The following is a 24,382-nucleotide window of genomic DNA, read 5'->3' on the forward strand; positions in this document are numbered from 1 at the left end:
GAGTAGCTAAGTTTCTGCAATATACTTCCATCTTCCCACTATGTACCTGCATACATGTGTGTATGTATCTACACCTTGCTTTATTCACTTAAAGGACACATAACTATTCATGCCTGCACCCTCACCAGGCAACGGGATTTCAATGTATATTTCCGTTATAAATCATGTCGAGCCTCCTATGGTATATTTAAGGATCTCTTCTCTGAGAACCATGCGCTCACGTCCTTCCTCGTTTTCTTTAGTTTTCCAAAGCCCCTGCGACGTAAACTGCCCAATGTTTTCTCTACCCTAGTGGGACCACACCATGGCCCCTTTGATCATCTGGTCTATACTATAATTGTACCCTCATAAATGACCTCGGCCAGGACACGTTTACTGAGGATTAACAGCTGTCATAAAGCCAGCTAAGCCGACCAAGCCACTCTGCTGTTCCATTGGTGCCGAGTAACGTCGTTCTTGTTGTAGTCCAGATGCCTGTCTTACTGGAGTGCGTTCGATTTACAGAACCTGTCCTCGGGCTCCAGAACCCTCACGGGGCCGCTTTCCCCGCGCTTCCGGCCTACGACCTGCCCTAGAGCTGCACAGACGCGCAGCCTCCCTGTTCCCCGACCCACGCCCACAAACGTCCCGGGGTGCGGAGCCCACGGTCGCGGGGAGCGCGGCGGTTCCCAAGTCCCCCAAACTTAGAGTGGGGAGCATCCAGGCGTGGAGCCGCCGTCTCCGCATTCCGGCGACGGCGCGCGGAAGCATCCCGCGCGGAGCGGAGTGCACTGAACAGCCAATCACGTGCCGCCGGCTGGGATTCCTCCGCCCAGGCCGTGCTGGAGTCGCAGGTGGCCCGGCCGAGCGTGTCCAGCGGCGGCCGCCGTCCCGAGATGCCTCGCGGGTGACCTCCGACCTCGCGGGCCCGCCCTCCTCTCCGGCCGCTTCCCTCCCGAGCCGGGCTGCGCTGGCAGAGCCCCTACGGGGCAGGTGCGGGACTCCGCGGACGGTCTCGGTGCGGCGGCGCCTCCACGACCCGAGGCCCCGAGCGGGCCGGGCCGGCCTCCCCTCGCCTGTCCTCACCGGAGGCGCCCGGCGGGGTGCCCGAGGCGGTGCCCGAGAGGCGCGTCGCGGGTGAGTGGGCCACGGGCGGGGTGGCGGCGGCGCGCTCGGGGCGGGGCGCGCTCAGGCGGGGCGGGGCCGGCGGCGGGGCCTGGTTTCCTCCCTCAGCGCCATTTTGTGGCTGCGAGACCCGCAAATAAAGGCTAGCGCCGGGGCTGCGGCGGGAGGAGCGCGGGGGCGCCGGCGGCGGCGCGGCCTCGGCCTATGTGACTGACGGCGCCCGCGCAGCCTCGGGCTGGAAAGGTAGGTGCGGCGAGCCGCGGGAAAGGCCGGGAGGGCCTGCGGGGCCGGGGATCGAGGCACGGCCGCCCGGGACCCGGAGAAACGCACGCCGGGCCCGGAAGGCGCCTGGGCCTGCGGCCGCGCAGGCTTCCCGTTAGTCAGAGCGGCTTGCTGCCTGCAGGGACGCTTACACCGCTTCAGGGCCATTTTACTTCCGTCCCTTGCGCCTGGGGACAAGGCGGGCGTTCCCGCGGCCGGGGAGGCGGGGAGGCCGGAGGCCGCCCTCTCGGGGCTGACTGGCCATGCCGGCCCTTTCCCCGCCTCTGTCGCCCCCTCCCACCTCCCAGGGCTGGTTCCCGGGGACGCCAAGGTTTGTTCTGCAAGGAACAAACGAAGGGTTTGGGTTTTCCTTTTCTTAAACGAATTTTAACGCCACGCATGCAGTAGCTTGTTAATTGCAGCCAGGTTCTCCCGTGGACTTTCGTTTGCGTACGCGTTGTGAGAATACTTGAGTTTTGTTTTGTTTTGACAGCTTTGCGAATGTTTTCATGACCTTTTAGTCTAGTTTTGGACCTCTGAAAGGCAGATTTGACCATATTTAAAATTGTTTTTCATAAGATAGTGAATGCACAGTGGGAAAAGGCCTAAGTTTTTGTGTTTGTATACATGTTTTCTTGAGGCGGGGCCACCTAGGGATGGAAAGCTAGGCCTTGTGCAGGCTAGGCCAGCATTCTGCCATTGAGCTATTCCCCCAGCCCACACACAGCTTGGTTTGATAATGAGGAAGTCAGTTAATTTGACCCCAAAGGACTAAGACTCGGTGAACATGTTACAGCTTCAAGGAGCATGTTATCGTCGTTAAGTTTTATAGTTATTTGGTTGTAAGTTTTACTTACGCTCTTTTCATCGTATTCCCTCTAACATAGTTTTTAAAATTTAGTTCATTTTATTGTTTCGGAAGATAAGTGAAAGTCACAGATCTTCCCCCCCCCCCTCCCTTTTCATTTTTTGAGCATTGGGGATGGAGAGGTGGCCCAGCAGTTAAGAGCACTTTTTGCTCCTCCAAAGGACTTGAGTTCGCATCACCCAAATGACGTCTTTGGCTTGAGTCTGCCCTCAACTCCAGTTCCAGGGAGTCCAACTGTTGTTTTCTGACCTCTGTGGGTGGCACCAGGAAGGCACGTGGTGCGCATACATACACGCATGCAGAACATTCATAAAGTCATATATCTTTGTAAAATGACAGGTGGTTTGGTTTGTTTTTGTTTTTTTGTTTTCTTTTGTTTTTTAGACTGAGCATCAGGTTTTTTCATAGGTAAACATGTAGTCATTTAAAACCATTGAAACCTGAGACATTTTCGAGGTAGCTAGGTTTCTTTCATTCGTTCATTCATTCATAGCTGCTTGGGCAAGTTGAGGAAAGGTTTTGACCCACTAGGTGGCTTCTGATATGGTTGAAGCTGGGTTTTAAGGATTTGGGCAAATGTGTTCCCAAGAGTGCTTCAGTTCTTCACTCCTGGGCAGATGAGTGTTTACATTACGGTTTGTAATAGCCTTTTGATGTATTTGGACAGAGCACTGACACTTCCGAGGTCCCTCCTGTCTTGATTATTGCTGTATAATATAGTTGAATTACTTGTATCGTGCTCTTTAGAAGTTTTATTTTAGTGGCCCTTAACAAAATAAGATGTAGCTGGGTGTGGTGGCGCATGTCTTTGATCCCAGCACTTGGGGGCAGAGGCAGGCGGATCGCTGTGAGTTCGAGGCCAGCCTGATCTACAAAGTGAGTCTAGGACAGCCAAGGCTACATAGAGAAAACTTGTCTCAAAAACCCCCCAAAAAAACAAAAAAAGATGTAAGGCAGCATTTAACTATCTCCTACTTTCTTTCTCTAAATACTTAATATTTCTTGGGGAAATTTTTCAGTGTTTTTTTCCGTTTTTTGAGACAGGGTTTCTCTGTGTAGCCTTGGCCATCCTGGACTCACTTTGTAGACCAGGCTGGTTTTGAACTCACAGCTATCCGCTTGCCTCTGCCTCCCGAGTGCTGGGATTAAAGGCGTGTGCCACCACGCCCGGCTCAGTATTCTTATATAAGCTATTGGGTATAGTGTTAGGCTGTTCCATCAGACTAGAATTCATTCTTACCAGTGTTCCCTGACTTAGAGACAAAGTTGGTGGAGTTCGTTAATTTTTTTTCCATGTTGATTGTGTCCAAGCACTCCTTGTTTGTGTAGTGTTTTTATGGTACCAATAACAGATCTGCAGCACTGTGTGCACCAAGCAACACTGGTATTCTCTTTGCTGAAGAGAGTATTGAAGCCCCGAGAGTTGAGTGACTTGTTCAAATGAACATGTAGCTGGTTGACCTAGTGGTCTGATTTCTAAATAGTCCCCTTTTCCTGCAGTACTGAGGCTCCAGCACCGTCAGATGATGGATGTTTTTATATCCATTGTGATGTATTTCAGTAAGACATATACATACATGCCTTCTTGCATAAGTTACATTGGCCTTTCTCCAGAAAGTATGAAGTTGCCTAACTTAGGGTCATAGTGTTATGATCTGGAATGTCAGGCACCTGGTCAACTAAAACTGAATTCCATAATCTAAGCTAGGTATCAAGAGTAGATGGCGCCAAAAAAAAAAAAAAAGTAGATGGTATTCAAAATTGAGATATCATTATCTCTGAATTGTCTACACAAATAACTTAAATTTTAAAATATACTTACTCCATTTTATGCGTATGAGTGGTTTTGCCTGTACATATGTCTCTGTACTGTGTCCATGTAGTGCCCTTGGAGGTTCAGAAGAGGATGTCAGTTCCCCTGTCCTGGTTATGACCTGTAATGTGGGTATTGGGAATTGAACCCCAGTCCTCTCAGAGAACAGTATTCTTAACTTCTGAACCATTTCTCCAGCTGCTTTTTCCCCTTATGTAATTTTAAAACCAGTCATCTTACATCTGTTGGAAGGTTGGCAGACTGGTCATGTTTGAGTTTTTCAGTTTTGATTTGGTTTTTAAGATGATGTGTCTATACAACCCTGGCTGGCCTGCAACTTCCTTGCTATGTAGAACTTGAAAATCTCCAGCCTCTGCGTGGTGGCGCACACCTTTAATCCCAGCACTCCGGAGGCAGAGACAGGTGGGTGGGTCTCTTAGTTCAAGGCCAGCCTGGCCTACAAAGCAAGAAACTCTGTCTGGAAAAATAAAAAAAGAATCAACATAACAAAGTTTTCAGTTTAATAGTTTAGAATTTTGTGACAGAGTCTCTACGGCTTTGTCTGTCTGGAACTCTGAATGCAGGCTGGCCTCAAAACACAAGAGATCCACCTCCCATCCTTCCAGAGGGCTCAGATTTGAGGGATATGCCACCACACCCAGCTTATAGTTAAAGAGTTTTTGATAGGTATAGGTAAGTAAAATAAAATGGGAAAAACAGCTAAAGATGTAAGGGAACTTTGATGAATATACTTTGAGAAACAGAACTGTGTTTGATTCCTGGTTAAATTTGAATATTAGAAGATAGCAGGAGCTGGGCACTGGTGGCACATGCCTTTAATCCCAACACTCAGGAGGCAGAGGCAGGTGGATCCCTGTGAGTTCCAGGCCAGCCTGGTCTACAAAGCAAGTCCAGGACAACCAAGGCTACACAGAGAAACCCTGTCTTGAAACCACCACCACCCCCCCAAATAAAAAGAAGATAGCAGGTGTGTTCATTATAAGAACTTTTATTAAAGATTTATTTTTAATTGTATACTATGCATGTATTCATGGTTATCAGAGGTGATGGAGTTGTGAGTCACCTTATGTGGATGCTGAGATCTGAACTTAGGTCTAATTTGAGAGCAGCTACCTGCTGAGCCATCCCTCCAACCCAAGACTCACGCCTTATTGTGTAGTTATTACTTCAAAACAATTTAGATTTTAAAAAGTACTGGCCCCCAAACTGACTCCAGTAATATTTATGGAATCTTCTAATGAAAGTTTTATATTTGTTAGGTTAGCTGTCCCTATTCTATGTATTTATTTCCCAACTTGCAATGTTATTTAAGGTACAATTGTGGTTTAATAAGTAATGAGTGCTACTAGCATTCATTCTAAAAAACAGTAGCATGGAGTGGTTCTCTTGAGTTGCCTGAATTTTGTGTAAATATATCTAAAGAAGCTAATTTTGAAACTGAGGTTACTTTGACATGCACTTATATGGTATAAGCATATTTTCGTTAAGGTGTATGCCGAATATTTAGTGTCATTCGAGCAGTGTATTACATGATGGGTTCTGCTTCACTGTCTACACACAGTGCTGTAGAAGTCAAGGCCAGGAAACTGCTGCCTTCTATCCCTTCAGCAACATGCCTAGACTGCCTTCTAAGGCCTGGTTGACTGTCAACATTTTTTAAAGAACTTCTAAAAAAAATCACATAACCACAATAATGAAGGATGTTAGCAAAGGAAATATGGTGGAAGTTAGAGGAGGTACTCATGTCTTTGTGCCTTTTTTGAAGGTGTCCTGGGCTAAAAATTAAAATGTGAAGAGTCCTAGGTTCACTTGATTTCACTGCAGTGAATGAATTGATCGATCAAACTATTGTGAAATACAGGATTATTTTAGTCACTATATTACACTAACATTTGTTAATAACCAGTGTGAAAGAAACAATTTTGTTTTAACTTTGAGGGGAGAAACTTTAATTGAAAGAAAATCAACTGAAAATCTTTTCCCAACACCCTTCTCTCCTCCTACCCCCCCCTTTAGGGTGCAAGATGACCAACGAAGAACCTCTTCCTAAAAAGGTATGTTTTAGCAGCTTCAAATACTTCATCTTTTTTAAGTTTAAGGGACTATGGCCTTATTTTTCACCTATTCTCTCTTGTTCTTTGCATCAGGGGCTGCAAAGTGTGAGATGTGTATCTGTATGTACTCAGAATGATCACAACTTTTAGAAAGCGTTACAGTATTTCTATGGTTTTCCTTTTTTTTTTTGGAAATTTTTAAAAAGATTTATGTATTTATTATGTATACAGTATGCGTTAGATTACATTATAGATGGTTGTGAGCCACCATGTGTTTGCTGGGAATTGAACTCAGCACCTCTGGAAGAGGAGACAGTGAGTGCTCTTAACCACTGAGCCATCTCTCCAGCCCTGTCATCTTCGATTCTTAAGCTGTGTTACATGAATATTTACACACACACACACAATTTGTAAACATTTCACAGATTGTGTATGTGAGTGTTCCTGTTTTCTCTATGTTGTAACTTAAATCTCTCCACTTGTATATTTTTCAAGCTACAGCTAGTTAGTTCTTCTAGTCTCTCTTTATTTCCTAACTTTTGATTTTTCTGGTTCTAAACTGAATTTGGCTATTATTACATTTGTATTATAAGTTAGTACATATGCCTTGAAGTTTTATTAAAAAGTGATATAATATATGGGAAAATTTGTGATTCAGTTGGAAAAACATTAGATATTTAAATGATCAATTTAATGTCATAATAAAGGTTTTTTTCTATGTCCCCTCTAGCTCCCAAATATGATACAAAGACCTGTTACATTTATAATAAGCTTTCAAGCACCACAACTTGGCAGATACCATCTATTCTAACTCAACTATGCTAACCTGACCTACTTCCCAGCCATGTGCCCAGTTACCTGTCGTCCCACCCCCTCCCCTCTCTCCCCGGGAGCCCCAGATTTAGAATGGAAGCACCCCCTACTGTCTCTTCTGCCTAGTCATAAACTCTTCAACTTCTTTATTAGCCAATCAGAGATAATTGGGGCATAAATTTTACACAGCATTGAGACAGGCTATTCCTCAGTAACAATGACAGTACCAGAGTCTGTTAGCATTTAGCTCACAGCAGGTTCAGCAACTAACAATCCCAATATACAAAGACTCACCTTAATACCATGTAAATGAATGTCACCTCTACAATGTAATAGATATTATATAAAATTCTGCCTTAAGTTTTGGAGTCACATTACTCATGAAGTGAACAAAGAACTAAGTGTTCAGTGATGTGGGAACTGCCTTTTGCTTTCTCTAATGTTTCTTCTCTGTTTTTTATTATAACAGTGGTGTTTGAAATTAATATTTAGACCTTGTAAAAACATTTTTTGGTTTTTCAAAACAGGGTTTGTCTCTGTATAGCCCTGGCTGTCTGGACTCGCTTTGTAGACCAGGCTGGCCTCGAACTCACAGAGATCTCCCTGCTTCTTCCTCCCCAGTGCTGGGATTACAAGCATACGCCACCATCCCTGGCTGATAAGTTTTTAAAGATATTCAAAGGTGTTGAGCCTCTTTCAATACCAACATCTAGGTTAACTAAAGCCAGGAAACTGGTATAGTCACAGTTTTTCAAACATTCTCTGTGTGTGAAAACTGCAATTCTGTCACATGTGCAGCTTTGTGTGACAACCACCAATCAAGATAAGCATCTGAATCCTCACCACAGGGCTCTCCTTACAGGCATTTTCACCCCCTCCCTCCTTCCCCAACTTGTAATTATAATCTGTTTTCTGTTTCTTTAACTTCCTGAGTGCCTTCATAAAGAAAATCATGCATGTGTGTCCTTTTGAGATTATTTTCTCACTGGTAACTTCTCACTGCTGAGGAGTGCTGTATAGTATAGCTCTATCATAGTTGTGCTGTTTTTGTTTCATACTCGTTATTTATTTGGTTTCTGGTTTTTAAGACAGGCTTTTTCTGTGTGCCTTTGGCTGCCCTGCAATTCGCTCTGTGCGGCTCTTACTTTTAGTTTAAAAGGAGCAGTCAGGGTATTTTTTAGAGTTGCTCCTGTGGCAACAGTTTTGCACTTTGGAAGAGTATTCAGTCCATTTTAATTTTCTTTGTAGGTCCGTCTGAGTGAAACAGACTTCAAAGTTATGGCACGGGATGAGTTGATTCTAAGGTAAAATGTTCTTTCATCAAAAATCTATTTACTATATACTGTGACTACTGTAATACCTTATACCTCTGTGGTTTGGGTTTGCCTGTTTTGTGGATTATATTTGTTTGAAGCAGTGTCTTCCGATGGAAGTTAAGATTCCCCGTCGGGCCGGGCGTGGTGGTGCACGCATTTAATCCCAGCACTTGGGAGGCAGAGGCAGGCGGATCGCTGTGAGTTCCAGGCCAGCCTGGTCTACAAAGGGAGTCCAGGACAGCCAATGCCACACAGAGAAACCCTATCTCAAAAAAACAAACAAACAAAAAAAATGATCCCCCTGTCTTAGCCCACCAAGGGCTGGGAATACAGGCAGGCACCACTACAGTATCTGTCATGGTTGTGCTGTTTTGTTTATTTGTTTGGGGATTTGGGTTTGGGTTTGTTTCTTTGTTTGTTAGGAATTTGGGGGGTATCTGTGTTCTTTTACCTTGATATAACTTCTTTTACCTGCATTCTGTAAGTTGAGAAGAAACAGTGAGGCCAGTGAATTTTGTTGCTGGTTAAATTGTGTTTGTGATTATCTCAAAGTTAAAAACAATCGTGCAGTTTTGCTCTTATGATTGTGGGTATGATTTTCTAGTATATTTAATACAGGTGATATCAATGTAGCCACTAATATGAATTTGTTTTTATTAGATGGAAACAATACGAAGCATATGTCCAAGCTTTGGAGGGGAAGTACACGGATCTGAATTGTAAGTTCGATCTTCCTAAATAAAGATTGTATATTGTGTTTTGAAGACTTGTTAAAGAGTAAATCAGCTTTGTTGAAGCAGATGCAGGGGCTTTGTTGTTGTTTAAACATTTTATTATAAGAGCTGTGTCTAGACACTGTAGGAATCTAGGAAATGGAATGAATGGTGTTTGAGAGGTGATATTTTTTCCCCTGATAAATCCCAGGCACCATGAAAGACAGATAATGTGTTTTCAAAATTAAGTACAAGTAGGATAACTTAACTACTTTGAACTTTTGATGTGTGCCTATGTTCACATAGGATGTTAATTACATGAACTGTTAGCATAGAAGGGACAGTGAATAGAAGCAATCAGTGATGGAGTTGTGAGAGCCTGAGTGACACTAGGATATAGCTCTTTGTGTACAGTTTTCAAAATCTGCCAAACAACAAACTTGATGCTTTAAACAGCAACTGTTGGTCTAGTACTGTCACTGAGTTAGAGTAACATACTACTGTGAAGCATAATAACTACTATCGCTCTCCCAGTCTAGATAACTGCATCTTCCAAAATGTTAATAATTGCATGGCTACATTATTCACATAGGCATGACTCACAGAAGGTTATGGTGCTGTTTGTTCATGTAGTCAGTGGCTTTTGTTTTATGTTGCTTTTTGAGACAGAGTCTTATGCTATGTAGCAGAAGCTGTCCTGGAACTTAAGATCTCTGTACCACAGCCTCTTGAGTGCTGTGATATAGACTGGTTACTGCCATACCAGGCGAGTTAATGTCATTGTTATATTGAGTAGGTTAGATTGTATCGTTGGAAATATTTTTTCTTTGACATTTATTTATTATGTATACAGTGCTCTGCCCTGCATGTACACCTGCAGGCCAGAAGAGGGCATTAGATCATAGATGGATGTGAGCCACCATGTGGTTGCTGGGAATTGAACTCAGGACCTCTGGAAGAGAGCAGTCAGTGCTCCTCTGAGCCATCTCTCCAGCTCAATAATTGGGATTTTTATAAATACTAAATGTACTATAAGTGAGTGTAGATACCGTGGCTTACGGTGTTTACATGGGAATGATGAAAGTGCAGAAACAGCTCAGTGGTATTATAACATCATTGCTTCCTAGGGGAGTTCTCATGATCAGGAAAAAACACCTTTGTTTCAAAATAGTATGAAAACTTAAAGGCAGTGAGTTTTTAAATTATTCTTGACAGATAGAACTTTGTTTTGGTTGGTTCAGTTTGATCTTGAAATGAGTTTGTAATGTTTTGGATCTCTCTTCATTTACTCAGCAAACGATGTGACGGGCTTAAGGGAATCTGAAGAAAAGCTGAAGCAACAACAGCAGGAGTCTGCACGCAGGGAAAACATTCTAGTCATGCGACTAGCAACGAAGGAACAGGAGATGCAAGAGTGTACTGTAAGTATCTCAACGTTGTAATCTTTAGTTGAGGAGTCCACACCACTGCAGGTTATTTTTAAATAGTGGTGATGGTGAATATAAGTGCATATTTTGTAAAGGATGGAATGGAGAGTGGGTGGGAGAGGAGGGTCCTACGTGACCAAAGGGTCTCGGATCCTTGGTTTTATTTTGATTCCTAATTTTGATGTAGTTGGGTATTTTTTGCCAGACCTAGACAATTAGTGCTACCTACATCTGAACCTCCAACTATTGTTTATTCAGTGGCACTTTGACTCACTGTGTGTGGTCGAAGACTTTGTGTGTGGGGGTGCCCATCACCTTTTGAGGTTTTTTTGTTTTTTCTTTTGTTTGTTTGTTTTTTGGTTTTTCAAGACAGGATTTCTCTGTGTAGCCTTGGCTATCCTGGACTCTTGTTTGTAGACCAGGCTGGCCTTGAACTCACAGCAATCCACCTGCCTCTGCTAACTGAGTGCTGGGATTAAAGGTGTGCGTCACCATGCCTGGCTTGTTTTATTTTCTTAACCATAACCTTTTCTTGTCGTATTTTTAATATTTATTTTTATTTTATGTGTATGAGCATTTGGCCTGTGTTTGTGTCTGCACTGCATATATGTTTGGTGCTTGTGGAGGGCAGAGTGGGCATTGAATCTCCTGAAAGTAGAATTAGTAACGGTTGTGATCACCAAGTAAGCTCCAGAAACTGAACTGGGCAAGGTCCTTTGCAGGTGCAGTCAGTGCTTTAAGCACTGAGCTGTCTCTTCAGCTCTGGTCATATTATTTATGCCTTCTCCTAAATAGTGCAGCCATTGTTTTTCTAGTTACAATTCAGAGGTGAGGCTTTGCAGGCAGCATTGGGAACAAAACACAAAGAAAGGGCACATAAGTTAAGAGTTTTAGGTAAGGTTGAAACCTAGTTAAGGGCTTGGGGATTTAGGTTTTATCCTAGATATAAGTAACAACTGGAGAATTTTTTTAACTTTAAGGAATTTTTATTTATTTATTTTTTGTTGTTTGTTTTTTGTTTTCTGTTGACAGTGTGTCACTATGTAGCCATGGCTATCCTGGAACTCCCTATGTAGACCAGGCTGGTCTTGAACTTGCCTCTTCCTCCCCAGTGCTGGGATTAAAGGTGTGCACCCTACCTGGCTACCAGTGGATAATTTTACAGCAAGAGATTTATGGGGTTGATTAGCTGGTATCTCTTGTAGATGACTGGCTTGAGTATGGAAAGGTAGATATCTGTCTGTCTATCCGTCTGTCTGTCTTTATTTTTTCACTCTTGTTTGTATGCTTGAAATATGTGGCCCAGCCCTAGACTCTCTAGTAACTGAGGATGACTGTACTTCGGATCTTCCTGTCTCTACCGACTGAGCACACCAACATACCTTATTTGTGTGGCTTTTCACATGCTAGGCAACTGTCCTATTAAGTGACACCCACACCCCTAGGAGATTAGAGACCATTTAAATCATACAGTAAAGTCACTGGTAGCTGGGAAGGATGTGATAAGATAGTATTTTAGGCATAGTCAATAGACTTGATCGTTAGATTTTGTTGGAGAAGGTATTTAAGAATCAACCATAGGTGGGTCTCAAGTTTATATGATCTGACTGACTGTGAAAGAGATGGAATTTAGAAAGGACAGAGCACAGTGTTAAGAAAACAGGAGGTGCAGCCTTAACTCTTCTATCCACCCAGGTGAAGAATGATTAATAGTGTTGGCAGGCTAGAGAGTGGTTCACCTGTTAAGAGTTCTTGTTGCTCTTGAAGAGGACCCAGGTTCAATTGTCAGCAGCCATAACTCCATTCCCAACAGATCCAAACCCTTTCCTGACCTTTCTGAGTATTGGGAACACAGGTGGTGGTACATGTAGGTAAAGCACTCATATAAAAAAATGAATAAATCTTTTTGGTTTGGTTTTTTTTTTTTTTTTTTTTTTTTTTTTTTTGGTTTTTCGAGACAGGGTCTCTCTGTGTAGCCTTGGCCATCCTGGACTCACTTTGTAGACCAGGCTGGCCTCGAACTCACAGCGATCCGCCTGCCTCTGCCTCCCGAGTGCTGGGATTAAAGGCATGCGCCACTACGCCCGGCTTTTGGTTTTGTTTTTAAAGACAGGTTCTCTATATCCCTGGCTGATCTGGAACACACTGTCTAAACCAGGCTGGCCTCAAACTCACATCTGCCTGCCTCTGCCTATGAGTGTTAGGATTACAGGCATGCACCACCACACCTGACCAAATGAATAAATATATAAAAAGAGTGTCTGGCCAAAAGTTAGTTTTAGTGAATATACAAATTGTGAGTTGTTAATTTAGCAGTTAGATAGACACTGGGCTACTTTAGTAGGGCCTCTTTCTGTTGGAGTTAGGGATGAAAATAAGAGTGTAGAAATTTAAACAGGTGATGATAATTTCAGATAGTAATGCAAATCTAAGGAAATGTCTGTACGGCTTCAGGGCCTGAGTTTAATCCCCCAGAGCCATGTAAATTTTTACACATGGGGAGGTGTATTTATAATTCCAGCTCTAGGGAGACAGGCCAGTGGAGTGAGGCAGATCCCTGGGGCTTCCTTGCCATAAATCAGCAGGTGGCAGGCCAGTGATACTTTTTCTCCACTGTTTGAGGAAGGAAAAATAGAAGAGGTTTACACCAAGGCTAACATCATGCTTGTTCTCTGGCCTAAATAAAAACACACATGATTACATGTTCAGTAAAGTTTTACTCAATGTGGAAGTCAGAGGACAGCTTGCAGCAATTGGAGATTGAACTGGGGTCAAAAGACTTGACAGCAAGCGCCTTCACCTACGGAGCCATCTTGCTTAAGAGGCTATAGAATTTTGCTAACATAAAACTATAATGTTACTACTGGGATTGTTTGGTTGGTTGTTCGGTTGTTTTGAGACTAAGTCTCACTATATAACCCTGGCTGGTCCAGAATTCCCTGTAGATCACACTGCCTCCCAAGTACAGGGATTACGGCATGTACCACCATGCTCAGCTTGTGTTGGTTGGTTGGCTGGCTTGGGTTTTGGTTTAATGTACCAATTTTGCTAATGCATATGTCGTGTGGCTTTCTGCTGGAGGATGCAGAGGTATTGCTGCAAACCCCAGATACCCCCCCATACACACACTCATAAGCAGCTTGGGCTCCCCAGTGTGGGTGCTGAGAGCTAGAACTCTTCATCTTCCTCTGTAAGAGCAGGTAGTGCTCTTAACTGCTGAGCATGGTGCAGCCCTTGTTTGGTTTGGTTTGGTTTGGTTTTTGTTTTTTTTGTTTTTTTGTTTTTGTTTTTGTTTTTTTCCAGACAAGGTTTCTCTATGTATCTCTGGCTGTCCTAGAACTTGCTCTATAGGCCAGGCTAGCCTCAAACTCAGATCCACCTACCTCTGCCTCCCAAGTGTTGGCATTAAAGGTGTGTGCCACCAGTGCCCATCTTATACAGCCCTTGTTGTTTGGTTTGGTTAGTACTGTTTTGATTGCCAAGTGAAATGTAACCTCATGAATTGCTTTAAATGAATCCTTGTTTTTTAATTTCTCCCTTTTTGGTTTCCTTTTGTGTTTCTAGGGACCAAAAACCTAGGGCCTTGTGTGAGCAAGGCAAGTAATCTACTAGGCTGCACCCCCCAGCCTTTGGTATCTTTGTTTTGTTGAAACAAGGTCTTGTTTTGTTTTCCAAGCAGGCCTTATGCTTAAAATCCTCTGCCCCCTACTTCCTAAGTGCTAGAATCGTAGGCTAGGCATGTACCATCATGCTGTTTTTGTTTGGTTTGTTTGCTTTGGTTTGGTTTTTTGAGACAGGGTTTCTTTGGATCTCAACTTATGCTCAGTTTTTTGGGGGGGGGGGTTGTTTGTTTTGTTTTTGGAGACAGTGTTTCTCTGTGTAGCCTTGGCTGCCCTGGACTCATTTTGTAGACCAGGCTGGCCTTAAACTCACAGTGATCCACCTGCCTCTGCCTCCTGAGTGCTGGGATTAAAGGAGTGCACCACCACGTCTGGCATCTTATGATCAGTTTTAATCGGCGCTTTTTCTAGATTTTGTTGTTGTTTGAAATTGTGTGTATTTGTGTGGGGATTGGACTCAGGGCTCTTGCTCCACATGTACTGTCTGTTACAGAGCTGCATCCTTAACCTTAAGGAGATTGATAGTAGAGGCTACAGACCTAACAAATAGGATGACCAACTGTCAAACTCATAAAAGGGTATTTCCCATCTTAAAGATTTCTTTTGATTTGGTAGTGATTGTTTCTTTTGCTTTACACAGACTCAAATCCAGTACCTCAAGCAAGTCCAGCAGCCGAGTGTTGCCCAACTGAGATCAACAATGGTAGACCCAGCGATCAACTTGTTTTTCCTAAAAATGAAAGGTGAACTGGAACAGACTAAAGACAAACTGGAACAAGCCCAAAATGAACTGAGTGCCTGGAAGTTTACGCCTGATAGGTAAACAAATCATACTCCCCAGTCAAGACTTCCCTGACAGTCCCACCTCGAGAAAGCTATGGTGGGACAGCCAAGTACTCGTTTCCACACCAAGACTCAGACTTTTTGAGCCAAAAAAGCCACATTTTTATACTGTCCAGCTTGTAATGGTTAATGTAAAACTGACCAGATGAACCTTGTGTTTCAGCTTCTTTCTCTTCCCCCTCCCCTTGCTTCAGAGGCCTGATGCCGTCGGACTATTCCGAAGAAGAGGCCACCTCCGAAAAATTCCCCTTCTAGGACATGTAGACATTTGAGAAATGTTTCTGTTTGAAGAAAATAGAGGGAAAAACAGAAGTCTTACATCTGTGGCACACTGTGTTTTCATACAGTTTGGAGGATTGAAAACCTAGAGGCTTAAAATCATGAATTGAACATGTAAAATTTCAGTAAAATGTAAAAATGGAATATGCATCGCTCTTAATCTTGAGCATAGTGACTTAGAGACACTGCACATCAGTTATGCCAATAAGACTGTGGACTTCATGATTGTTGAACTACTGGGTCAAAACTCAAATGAGCTGAATTTTGCTTTTAAAGGGTATATATGCTAAAAACCAACTTCTAATAGCTGTGAGACAATCAAGTCATAGCTACCAATACAAGTAGTGCATATATTTATCCATTTAGCTCTGAGCTCTATATTACATAATGGAGCTTACATTTATGTGGTCTTTATTAATGGTTTGTTCTTTGAATGGTTGTGGAAACTGTAGATAACCTTAACTGAGGACTGTACAAACGTGAAGGTGTGGTCTCACACTTCAGGTTTAAACTGTTTGAAGCATTATAAGCATTCATTTCACAACTAGATTGTATATGGTATTGGCTGTGATGAGACTCCCTCTATTCAGAAAACCCTCATCTCATTCAGCAGGCACATGTTAAACAGCATTGTCTTTGGTGTTAATGGGGGAATGTGTTCCTTCATTGTATTTGGGCCTTTTGTATTGATCTCTTGATATTAAATTAAATGTGCCTTGAAATAGCTGGGGTTTTTTTTTTTTTTTTTTTTTTTTTTTTTTTTTAATACAAGGAATACTCTGATAATTTTGTTGTACTCTTAATATTTTACTTTGGGGGACTATGGAGAGCCCATCAACACGTTGGAAAAAATTATTCTGTGCTCTTTAAAGTAAAGGAAAAGGCTCTCTCGTTTAAAAGACTTTATTCCAGATGGTATAAAAGACAAGGAGACTTGGCATTTGGCCCCAGGATATTGCAGTAGAACATAATGTGGGACAGTCTCACAAGGTACCTGTCAGAAGACTGGGGAAATAATGTGTTGGAACTCTGGGCTGGCCCAAGTGAGATGTGTGACTTGAACAAAGGTATAGTGATCATTTCTAGCGAACTCATCTGCTCATTTAGAGAAATGAGGCATTATGCTCTTCATGCTTCCATCCAGTCCTGGAGGTGAATTTTTTTCGTCTATAAGTCACCAGTTTGAATTTTCGCTTGGTGATAATGGAGTCTGAGATGAGTAGAAGATAAATGTTCCAGCATGCCCCAACGCTTAAGTGCAGTTTTAACAAGGGTGACTTAAGTTCTCTCTTATTCGTTCAAATCAATTGTAAGTATCTTGTATGTTTGTGCTTTAAGGAACTGATTGTGGGCAGGGGTGGGTTGGAGGAGTGATCTGTATGACCTTTCAGGAACAAGTCTGCTTCTAAAATTGTCACTGGGGGTTTGGAGGGTAAGTAACCAATCTGTTTAAAAGTAGTTTGTGACCAAATTGCATCTTTCTTGTTTATTTTATGCATTCTCAGATGATGGTAGAAATAACCCTAACTATATTCTTAGTAGGTTAAGTAGTTATTTGTGAAATGTATTTACCAACGTGTACTGAAATTCAGCCAGTCTTTCTCTGCTACTTGGCTACAGTAACTTTGAGGCCTGTGAGCTTGCTTTCTTGTTATTGTTAAACTTCTCTCTTAATTAGATAATACATACTCATGTATACAATTGAAATATTAGAGAAAGGTGGGAGATGGAAAGTGTCACTCCTGGACCTGATGTCGACCTGCCCCATTCTGCTCTGCAGGACCAGTAACCACTGCTAAATATCTTGGGTATCATCAAGATAATTTGTGCATATGCAATGATTTTATGTATACTGGTTTTAAAGAAATGTAATCATACGGTACATACATATTCTTCAAGGCTTTATTTTTCCTCCATTTTTATCTTTGGGTGTTTTTAGCATACCTACATTACTACCCTTTAATGGTTACTTAGTATTTCTTTTTATTAGTCTTACTTAACAACTCATAAATGGAGGTTTTGTTATAAAATTAAATCATATGCCAGAACAAATCAAGTACTATAATTTGAAGATAAGTAGTGTTTAATTGGTAATCAATGTGGAATGATTCAGATGATTGGGTCTTGAGGTATCTTTTGTGTATATGTTATTCTCCCCCACCCCCTTTGCTTCCGTTCTAATTTTGAGGGGTAAAGATTTTTTTAGCTGGCTGTGGTGGCTCATACCTTTAATCCCAGCAGTGGTGAGGCTGATGCAGTAGGGAGGGAATTCAGGGAGTGTATTCGTAGATTCTGTCTCAAAAAGTAAACAAAAGAACTAATAAAAGATGGACTGTGGGGCTGGAGAGATGGCTCAGAGGTTAAGAACACTTCCTGCCCTTCCAAAGGTCTTGAGTTCAATTCCTGCAAACCACGTGGTGGCTCACAACCATCTATAATGAGATCTGGTGCCCTCTTCTGGCATGCAGGTGTACATGTAGGCAGAATATTGTATAATAAAGTCCTTAAGTATTTCCTACTACTTTGGTTATTTGGTTTTAGGAGTCATCCTAACACTTAGGAGGCAAAGGCAGGCAGATCTCTGACAGTTCAAGGCCAGCCAGGGCTTCACATTGAGACTCTTAATCCAGTGGTTAAGAGCACTGACTGCTCTTCCAGAGGACCCAGGTTCAAGGACCCAGAGGCACCTCTTTGTACCTTACAGCCATGTAAAACTCCGGTCCAGGGGATCTAACATGCTTCCTTCCAGCACCAGCATACTTACATGCAGGCAAAACACCCATACACACGAGAAGAAGACAAAACTATTTTTGAAATACAAAGGCATTTGCTTTTTATATATGTGTATATCTTTAAATGAATGAATGAGTGATTTGTCTGTATTTCTGTCTGCACCATGTGCATGTGGAGGCCAGAAGAGCGTGTCAAACCTCTTGGAGTTGTAGTTATCGAAGGCTGGGAGCCACCATGTATGTGATGGCAATCAAACCTGGGTCCTCTGGAAAAGTCGCCCATGCTCTTAACTGTTGAGCTAACTTTCCAGCCCCTATTTTAAAAAATAAAATAAAGGAGACCTCTGCTGTCATTTTAAAAAATATTTATTTATAATTAAGTTCTCTTTCTACTAATTTTGTGGGGCTGAGCATTGAAGCTAACGCCTTGACTACGCTAGACAAGCACTTCACAGTAGAGCTGTCCTAAGCCTTTTCTTTCCTGGAGAGTACTTAGGATTGAACCCATGGCCTCACTTGCTACACTCCACACCCAGCCTCACTGTATTTTGTGTGTGGAGTTTGTTTATGTGTTGTGGTGACCACAATTTTATACAGCACAATTACTAACATAAAATTAAAGTAGTTTTGAGGTGTCTTATGTAAGTAATTTTAGAGGTGATTTTGAGACAAGATCTTGTTTGATGTTTTACTAGTGGGGTCAAATGACCAATTAATATATTTTACACTTTATTAATTCATAGAAAAATAGAAATTTCTGGTTGGAAAAAATCTAATGCAAACGATTGGGAGAAAGAGTTGACCAGGCATAGTGACGCCTGTCTTTAATCTAGTGTTTGGGAGGCAGAAGTGTACAGATTCTGTGAGTTTGAGGACAGTTGTTCTAAGTCAGCCAGGGATAAACTCCTGTCTGTGTCTCCCCCACCACCACTTTGTGCGTGTCTGTGTGGTATTTCGAGAAAGAGGTTTCTCTGTGTAGCCCTGGAAACCACTCTAAACCAGGCTGGTCTCAAACTCATAGATCCTCTTGACTCTGCTGGGATTAAAGACAGACACCACTAAGCTGGGCTAGACCCTGTCTCAAAAAAGAAAAAGAAACAAAAGGTGAGCAGTCAAGTAGAATGGAGGAGGAGATCCACTGTCTTTGGCAATGATGTGCTTTACACATCGTGTTTCCTCATTAACCTTGAAGTACTTGTTCAGTGGAGGCTAAAGTCTGGGGAGTTTTACAGGAAATGGGGAAAGGGGATCTGGAGCTACAGTAACTGAAGGGAATGTGCTAGACAAGTGAAAGGATTGTGTGCTTTCAAGGCTGCTTTCTACCTTGGCTCCTCTGAACAATAGTGACCCAGGTTCTTTTGTTCTACAAATATCTGTAAGGATATTTTAATAACTTTTTGTTGTTGAACTATACTATAATAACATAAGCTACCAGTTAAGAAAACCTGCAACATTATCTGCAAGAGTTTCGCAAAGTACTACTGTTTTTAGGGTTCTGGTGTTTTCTAGGATCAGATGGATTCTGTGTATCTGGCAAGTTTAAGTCCCACTAGAAATAAGAACAGTACAGTGCAAAAGTGTTTTTATCCAATGAGTTCATTCTGGGTTTAACCCAAAGAGAAGAATGTTGCATTGTCCCTATGCACATCTCAAAGTTAGTATTGAAATTACATATTTAAGTCAAAGAACCTTTCAGGTTACTTCTGCTGTTACTGTTAAGGCTAAAAGTAGTGAAATTTTGCTGGATTGTTCCTTGCAGTTTTGGTTACTCAGTCAGTTGTTGTATGAGATGAATAGCATAGGCAAAGGCTGGTCAAAAGAAGGGCACTCCAATCTGACAGATAAACCAAGGCTTGGAAAACAACCCACATTTTTGTAATTTGGGATTATACTGTCTTAATCACATGCCAATATTAAAATGCTCATCAATAATAGTGGCTCACACCTGTAATCCTAGTACTTAAGAGGTAGGATTGCAGTCTACTACATGGCAAAACAAACGAACAAAAATTTATGTCCTAGTTAAAAGATTCTTGTATAGAATATAAATATTCCCAAAAAACTGCCTATTAAAAGGAGTCCTTTATGTGTGTTTCCTGGTAAGACTATATTCTCATTGTTATATAGGTGTTTATAGGCAACGAAGGGGGCATATATTTGTAATTGATACTACACCTTTTTTTTTTAAAGATTTATTTGTTTGTTATGTATACAGTGCACATTAGGTCACATTATAGATGGTTGTGAGCCACCATGTGGTTGCTGGGAATTGAACTCAGAACCTCTGGAAGAGCAGTCAGTGCTCTTAACTGCTGAGCCATCTCTCCAGCCCCTACACCTACTTTTTAAAGAACCTTCCTGCTGGATGAAGCTTAGACTTTCAGTGTTACATTAATGGTTATATCCAAGATACATATTAAATGGCCTGCTTACACCTCAAATGATAGTTCATACAGTGAGAACAAAAAGTAGCATTTGGCACTTTTTGTTTAAGGTTAATTTTGCTGCTCTGCTGGTAAAATACCGAAGTACAGAAGATGGACATGTTCCAGAAAAGAAGATGGTAATTTCAGGGTGGCATTCCTGTGACATAGTTATGTTCTGTATGTGTACATCTACTGTAATAATTGTGAGCAACGGCGCTAGAGAGCTTTGTCTTCATTTTGTGATGATTGGCTCTTTCCTTTACAGCCAAACAGGCAAAAAGTTAATGGCGAAGTGTCGAATGCTTATCCAGGAGAACCAAGAGCTTGGAAGGCAGCTGTCCCAGGGCCGTATTGCCCAGCTTGAAGCAGAGTTGGCTTTACAGAAGAAATATAGTGAGGAGCTTAAAAGCAGTCAGGATGGTAAGGGGGTTTGTTGTTTAAAGTTTGCTTTGAGCTTTGCACTGGCTCTTTATAAAAGGCTGCCAGGCCTGTGGGAGATGAGACTCTCTGTGTGTTGTTCTCAGGTGCTGACTTCCTAAGATTGTGCATGCAACACCTACCATTGACTTGTAAAACAACGCCTTTAATGTTAGGGTGTCCCTGCGGTACTAATAGCATATTGGGAAAATTTTGTAAGATAAAGGTGTTTTAAGATATAAAAATTGATCCTCAGAGCCAGGCATGGTGGCGCATGCCTTTAATCCCAGCACTTGGGAGGCAGGGGCAGGTGGATCGCTGTGAGTTCAAGGCCAGCCTGGTCTGCAGAGTCTAGGACAGCCAAGGCTACACAGAGAAACCTTGTCTTGAAAAAACAAAAACAAAACAAATCAAAACAAAAAACCTCAGTGCTTGAGTATCTTTAACCATTTTTCTTAAGTATAAATCTTGGAAACACTTGGCAGTTTCTGTGGTCAAAAGGTAACTTAGCTTCCTTAGGGTCTTTAGTGAGAAGGAGATTGAATATTTAAATTTGCTCAGACAAACCAAATGTGATTGTTACCATAGTCTTTATTTATTTATTTATTTTTTAAATTTTTATTTTTTTAAGATTTATTTATTTATCATGTATACAATGCACATCAGATCACATTATAGATGGTCGTGAGCCACCATGTGGTTGCTGGGAATTGAACTCATGACCTCTGGAAGAGCAGTCAGTGCTCTTAACCGCTGAGCCATCTCTCCAGCCCCATAGTCTTTATTTTTTGTCCAAGTGTAGCTACATTTTTTTTTCTTGTTTCGTGAAGTGGATGAATAGTAAGAAATGGAGCCACACTGTGAACATGTAAGCTGAGGCTCAATGTAGGTGATGGTCGTTGTTAAGCTTTCACTGTGTATAAACACGCGAAGTGGGAGATGTTCTGTAGCAACATATTGAGAGGCTATTTTTCTTTTCTTTTCTTTTCTTTTTTTTTTGAGATAGGGTTTCTCTATATAGCGTTGGCTGTCCTGGACTCACTTTGTAGACCAGGCTGGCCTCTAACTTACAGAGATCTGCCTGCCTCTTCCTCCTGAGTACTGGGATTAAAGGCGTGCGCCACCACTGCCCAGCCCAAGAGGCTATTTTTCTTAAAGCTAGAAATTTTGTGGACCTGTGTCTTTTAGCAGTCCCCGGGTATTTATGTCACTGTGTTCTTGTATGTGGAACAGACCTTGACTAGTACACATACTTCTTTGCCAACACTGTCCTGAGGGCTGGACAGGCTGGCATTGGCTAAGCATAAAGAGAAGGGGCCTTAGGATCAACACAGCTAGATTTTACAGACTGTGGTCAATTGTATGAGGCAGGGTGGTTGGAATCAGTTTTACTTGCGGACTCCTTCTTGAATGGTGATTAAAATTCTAAGTAAATTCTTTTAAGTATGCTAGTTCAGTTTCAGAACAGTATTTACTTGGTAAGCATTTGTTGACTACATAATATTTAAGGGGATGGAGAAGTAGCTCAGTGGGTATAGTGCTTGCCTTGCAAGTATGAGGACCTGAATGTGGATTCCAGCTGCGGTATAAAAAGCTGTGTGGAGGATGTCTATTACTCCAGTGCTTGGGGGTGGAAAGGTGAATTTTGGGGTGTGGTGGTCAGCTAGTTGAGCCAAAATGGTAAGTTCCAGGTAGTGAGAGGTTAAGCTGTAGACGACAGACATCTGATGTTGATTGGCCTCTGGCCTCTTATGTACATACATATACAGGTGAGTGCATGTATACACACAGAGCACAGAATGTCTTAAAACGTTAAGATATTAAAATAGGTTTGACTCTCCTTTGCACAGAACTGAATGACTTCATCATTCAACTTGACGAAGAAGTAGAGGGTATGCAGAGCACCATTCTAGTTCTTCAGCAACAACTGAAGGAGACGCGACAGCAGTTGGCACAGTACCAGCAGCAGCAGTCTCAAGCTTCAGCCCCAAGCACCAGCAGGACTACATCTTCTGAACCTGTAGACCAGGCAGAGGCCACAAGCAAAGACTGCAGTCGTCTGGCAAACGGACCAAGTAATGGCAGCTCCTCCCGCCAGAGGACGTCTGGGTCTGGATTTCACAGGGAGGGGAGCACACCTGAGGATGACTTTCCTTCTTCAGGGAATGGTAATAAGGCCTCCAACAGCTCAGAGGAGAGAACTGGCAGAGGAGGTAGTAGTTACATAAACCCACTCAGTGCGGGGTATGAAAGTGTAGACTCTCCCACGGGCAGTGAAAACTCTCTCACACATCACTCAGGTGACACAGACTCCAGTCATGACCCTCAAGAGGAGAAAGCAGTGAGTGGGAAAGGTAATCGAACTGTGGGTTCCCGCCATGTTCAAAATGGCTTGGACTCAAGTGTAAATGTACAGGGTTCAGTTTTGTAATATTTTTCCAGCAAATTTTTATACAGTGTCATTTAATTTGGGAGAGGATACCGTCAAAAATTAATGCAAACTTTTGTCACACTTTGCCTTTTTGTGGATGTTTTTGTTTTGTTTGATTCCTTTTTTTCTTTTTCTGTTTTTCTTTCTTTTTTTTTTTTTCTTTTTAATTGCTTCAATACCTCTGCCACTTTGAGAATCGTAACAGTTAATTACTTTGAACGTTGATAAAAGCTCATTTTGTGTAGGGTCAAGTTGTTTTTCTATGAGTGAATGTGAAGCTGTAAATGGACTCTATAGCAATGATGTCTGTGTAAGTCCGTGTCTGTTTAGCCTGTGCTGTGTAAGGGCATTCTTCCTCATGCTGGTCTATACTTACGCACCACTCAGACGTGTTAGAGTAGATGTGGGCTTATGACTGCAAGTTTGCCCAGTGCAGTAGTTCTTACCACTAAAAAGTTGGACCTGAGTCCTCTAGTAGTTTCCATGTTAGATAGTTTTCCACCAAACATCTGTGCATTCATCCTTAGGTGACTGAATGTTTAAGAAATCTGTGTGCATAGTTACTAAGTTTTTATGAACTGTTGTGTCCTGTTAATGCATATTGCCCTGTGACTCCAGTATATCTCACCTGTACCGACCAAACCTAAATAAAAAATTTTATTATGAGTCCTCTGCCTGGTTTTGTTTTGTTTTGTTTTTTGGGTTAGCAGTTGCTGTTTATTTTCACTGAATTGCTGAATTCCTACTCACCTAGTAACGCGCGCGCGCGCGTGTGTGTGTGTGTGTGTGTGTTATATGTATGTATACAAAGGTCAAACTACAACAGGCCGTGCATTATGTCTCACTGTGCACCTAACTTTAACTGCACTTTTCTCTTGCAGAATGAAGTGGGAGTTTGTGGCTTTACTTCAAGTTTTTGTTTTTGTTTTTCCCCTTGACATAAAATCTTATTTAAGTGAATTCTTTCCCCCTTTTGTTTTTTGAGACAGGGTTTCTCTGTGTGGCCTTGGCTGTTCTGGACTCACAGAGATCCACTTGCCTCTGCCTCTCAAGTGTTAGGACTAAAGGTGTGTGCCTCCACCACCTGGCCTTTTGTGCAGTCTTAGGTGAATAAAACCTGTATGATTTTAAATAAACTTTTATATAATTAACCAGTTGGATATATGCTAAAATACTCCCTTGATTTATCAAATACTATGGGTTTGGTTTTATTGGTGTGTGTGTGTGTGTATGTATACACACAT

At 42.1% G+C, this 24,382-nt stretch overlaps 1 protein-coding gene across 3 annotated transcripts; it reads left to right on the plus strand.

The window, feature by feature from the left end:
- Window positions 1-987: 987 nt before the first annotated feature.
- Window positions 988-23,289, plus strand: Wtap (WT1 associated protein). Of its 3 annotated transcripts, none has more exons than XM_051164640.1 (8): window positions 988-1,116; window positions 6,084-6,121; window positions 8,183-8,238; window positions 8,911-8,969; window positions 10,257-10,384; window positions 14,651-14,829; window positions 20,556-20,710; window positions 22,558-23,289. In XM_051164640.1, the coding sequence occupies exons 2-8, from the start codon at window positions 6,092-6,094 to the stop codon at window positions 23,136-23,138; spliced, it is 1,188 nt and encodes a 395-aa protein (XP_051020597.1). In that variant the 5' UTR covers window positions 988-1,116; window positions 6,084-6,091; the 3' UTR covers window positions 23,139-23,289. The 3 variants fall into 3 exon arrangements, with proteins under 3 accessions (XP_051020597.1, XP_051020596.1, XP_051020598.1); XM_051164639.1 differs by lacking the exon at window positions 988-1,116 and adding an exon at window positions 1,282-1,347; XM_051164641.1 differs by lacking the exons at window positions 988-1,116; window positions 20,556-20,710; window positions 22,558-23,289 and adding exons at window positions 1,282-1,347; window positions 15,048-15,870.
- The last annotated feature ends 1,093 nt before the right edge of the window (window positions 23,290-24,382 follow it).

Source organism: Acomys russatus, chromosome 21 (genome assembly GCF_903995435.1).
Source record: "Acomys russatus chromosome 21, mAcoRus1.1, whole genome shotgun sequence".
NCBI classification, from domain to species: Eukaryota; Metazoa; Chordata; class Mammalia; order Rodentia; family Muridae; genus Acomys; species Acomys russatus.

Excerpts from the sequence above, each read along its gene's own strand:
- Wtap (XM_051164640.1), top strand. The coding sequence starts at position 6,092 with ATGACCAACGAAGAACCTCTTCCTAAAAAG. Across the intron at positions 10,385-14,650 it reads AGGAGATGCAAGAGTGTACT|ACTCAAATCCAGTACCTCAA; the intron begins GTAAGTATCTCA and ends TGCTTTACACAG. Across the intron at positions 14,830-20,555 it reads TGGAAGTTTACGCCTGATAG|CCAAACAGGCAAAAAGTTAA; the intron begins GTAAACAAATCA and ends TTTCCTTTACAG.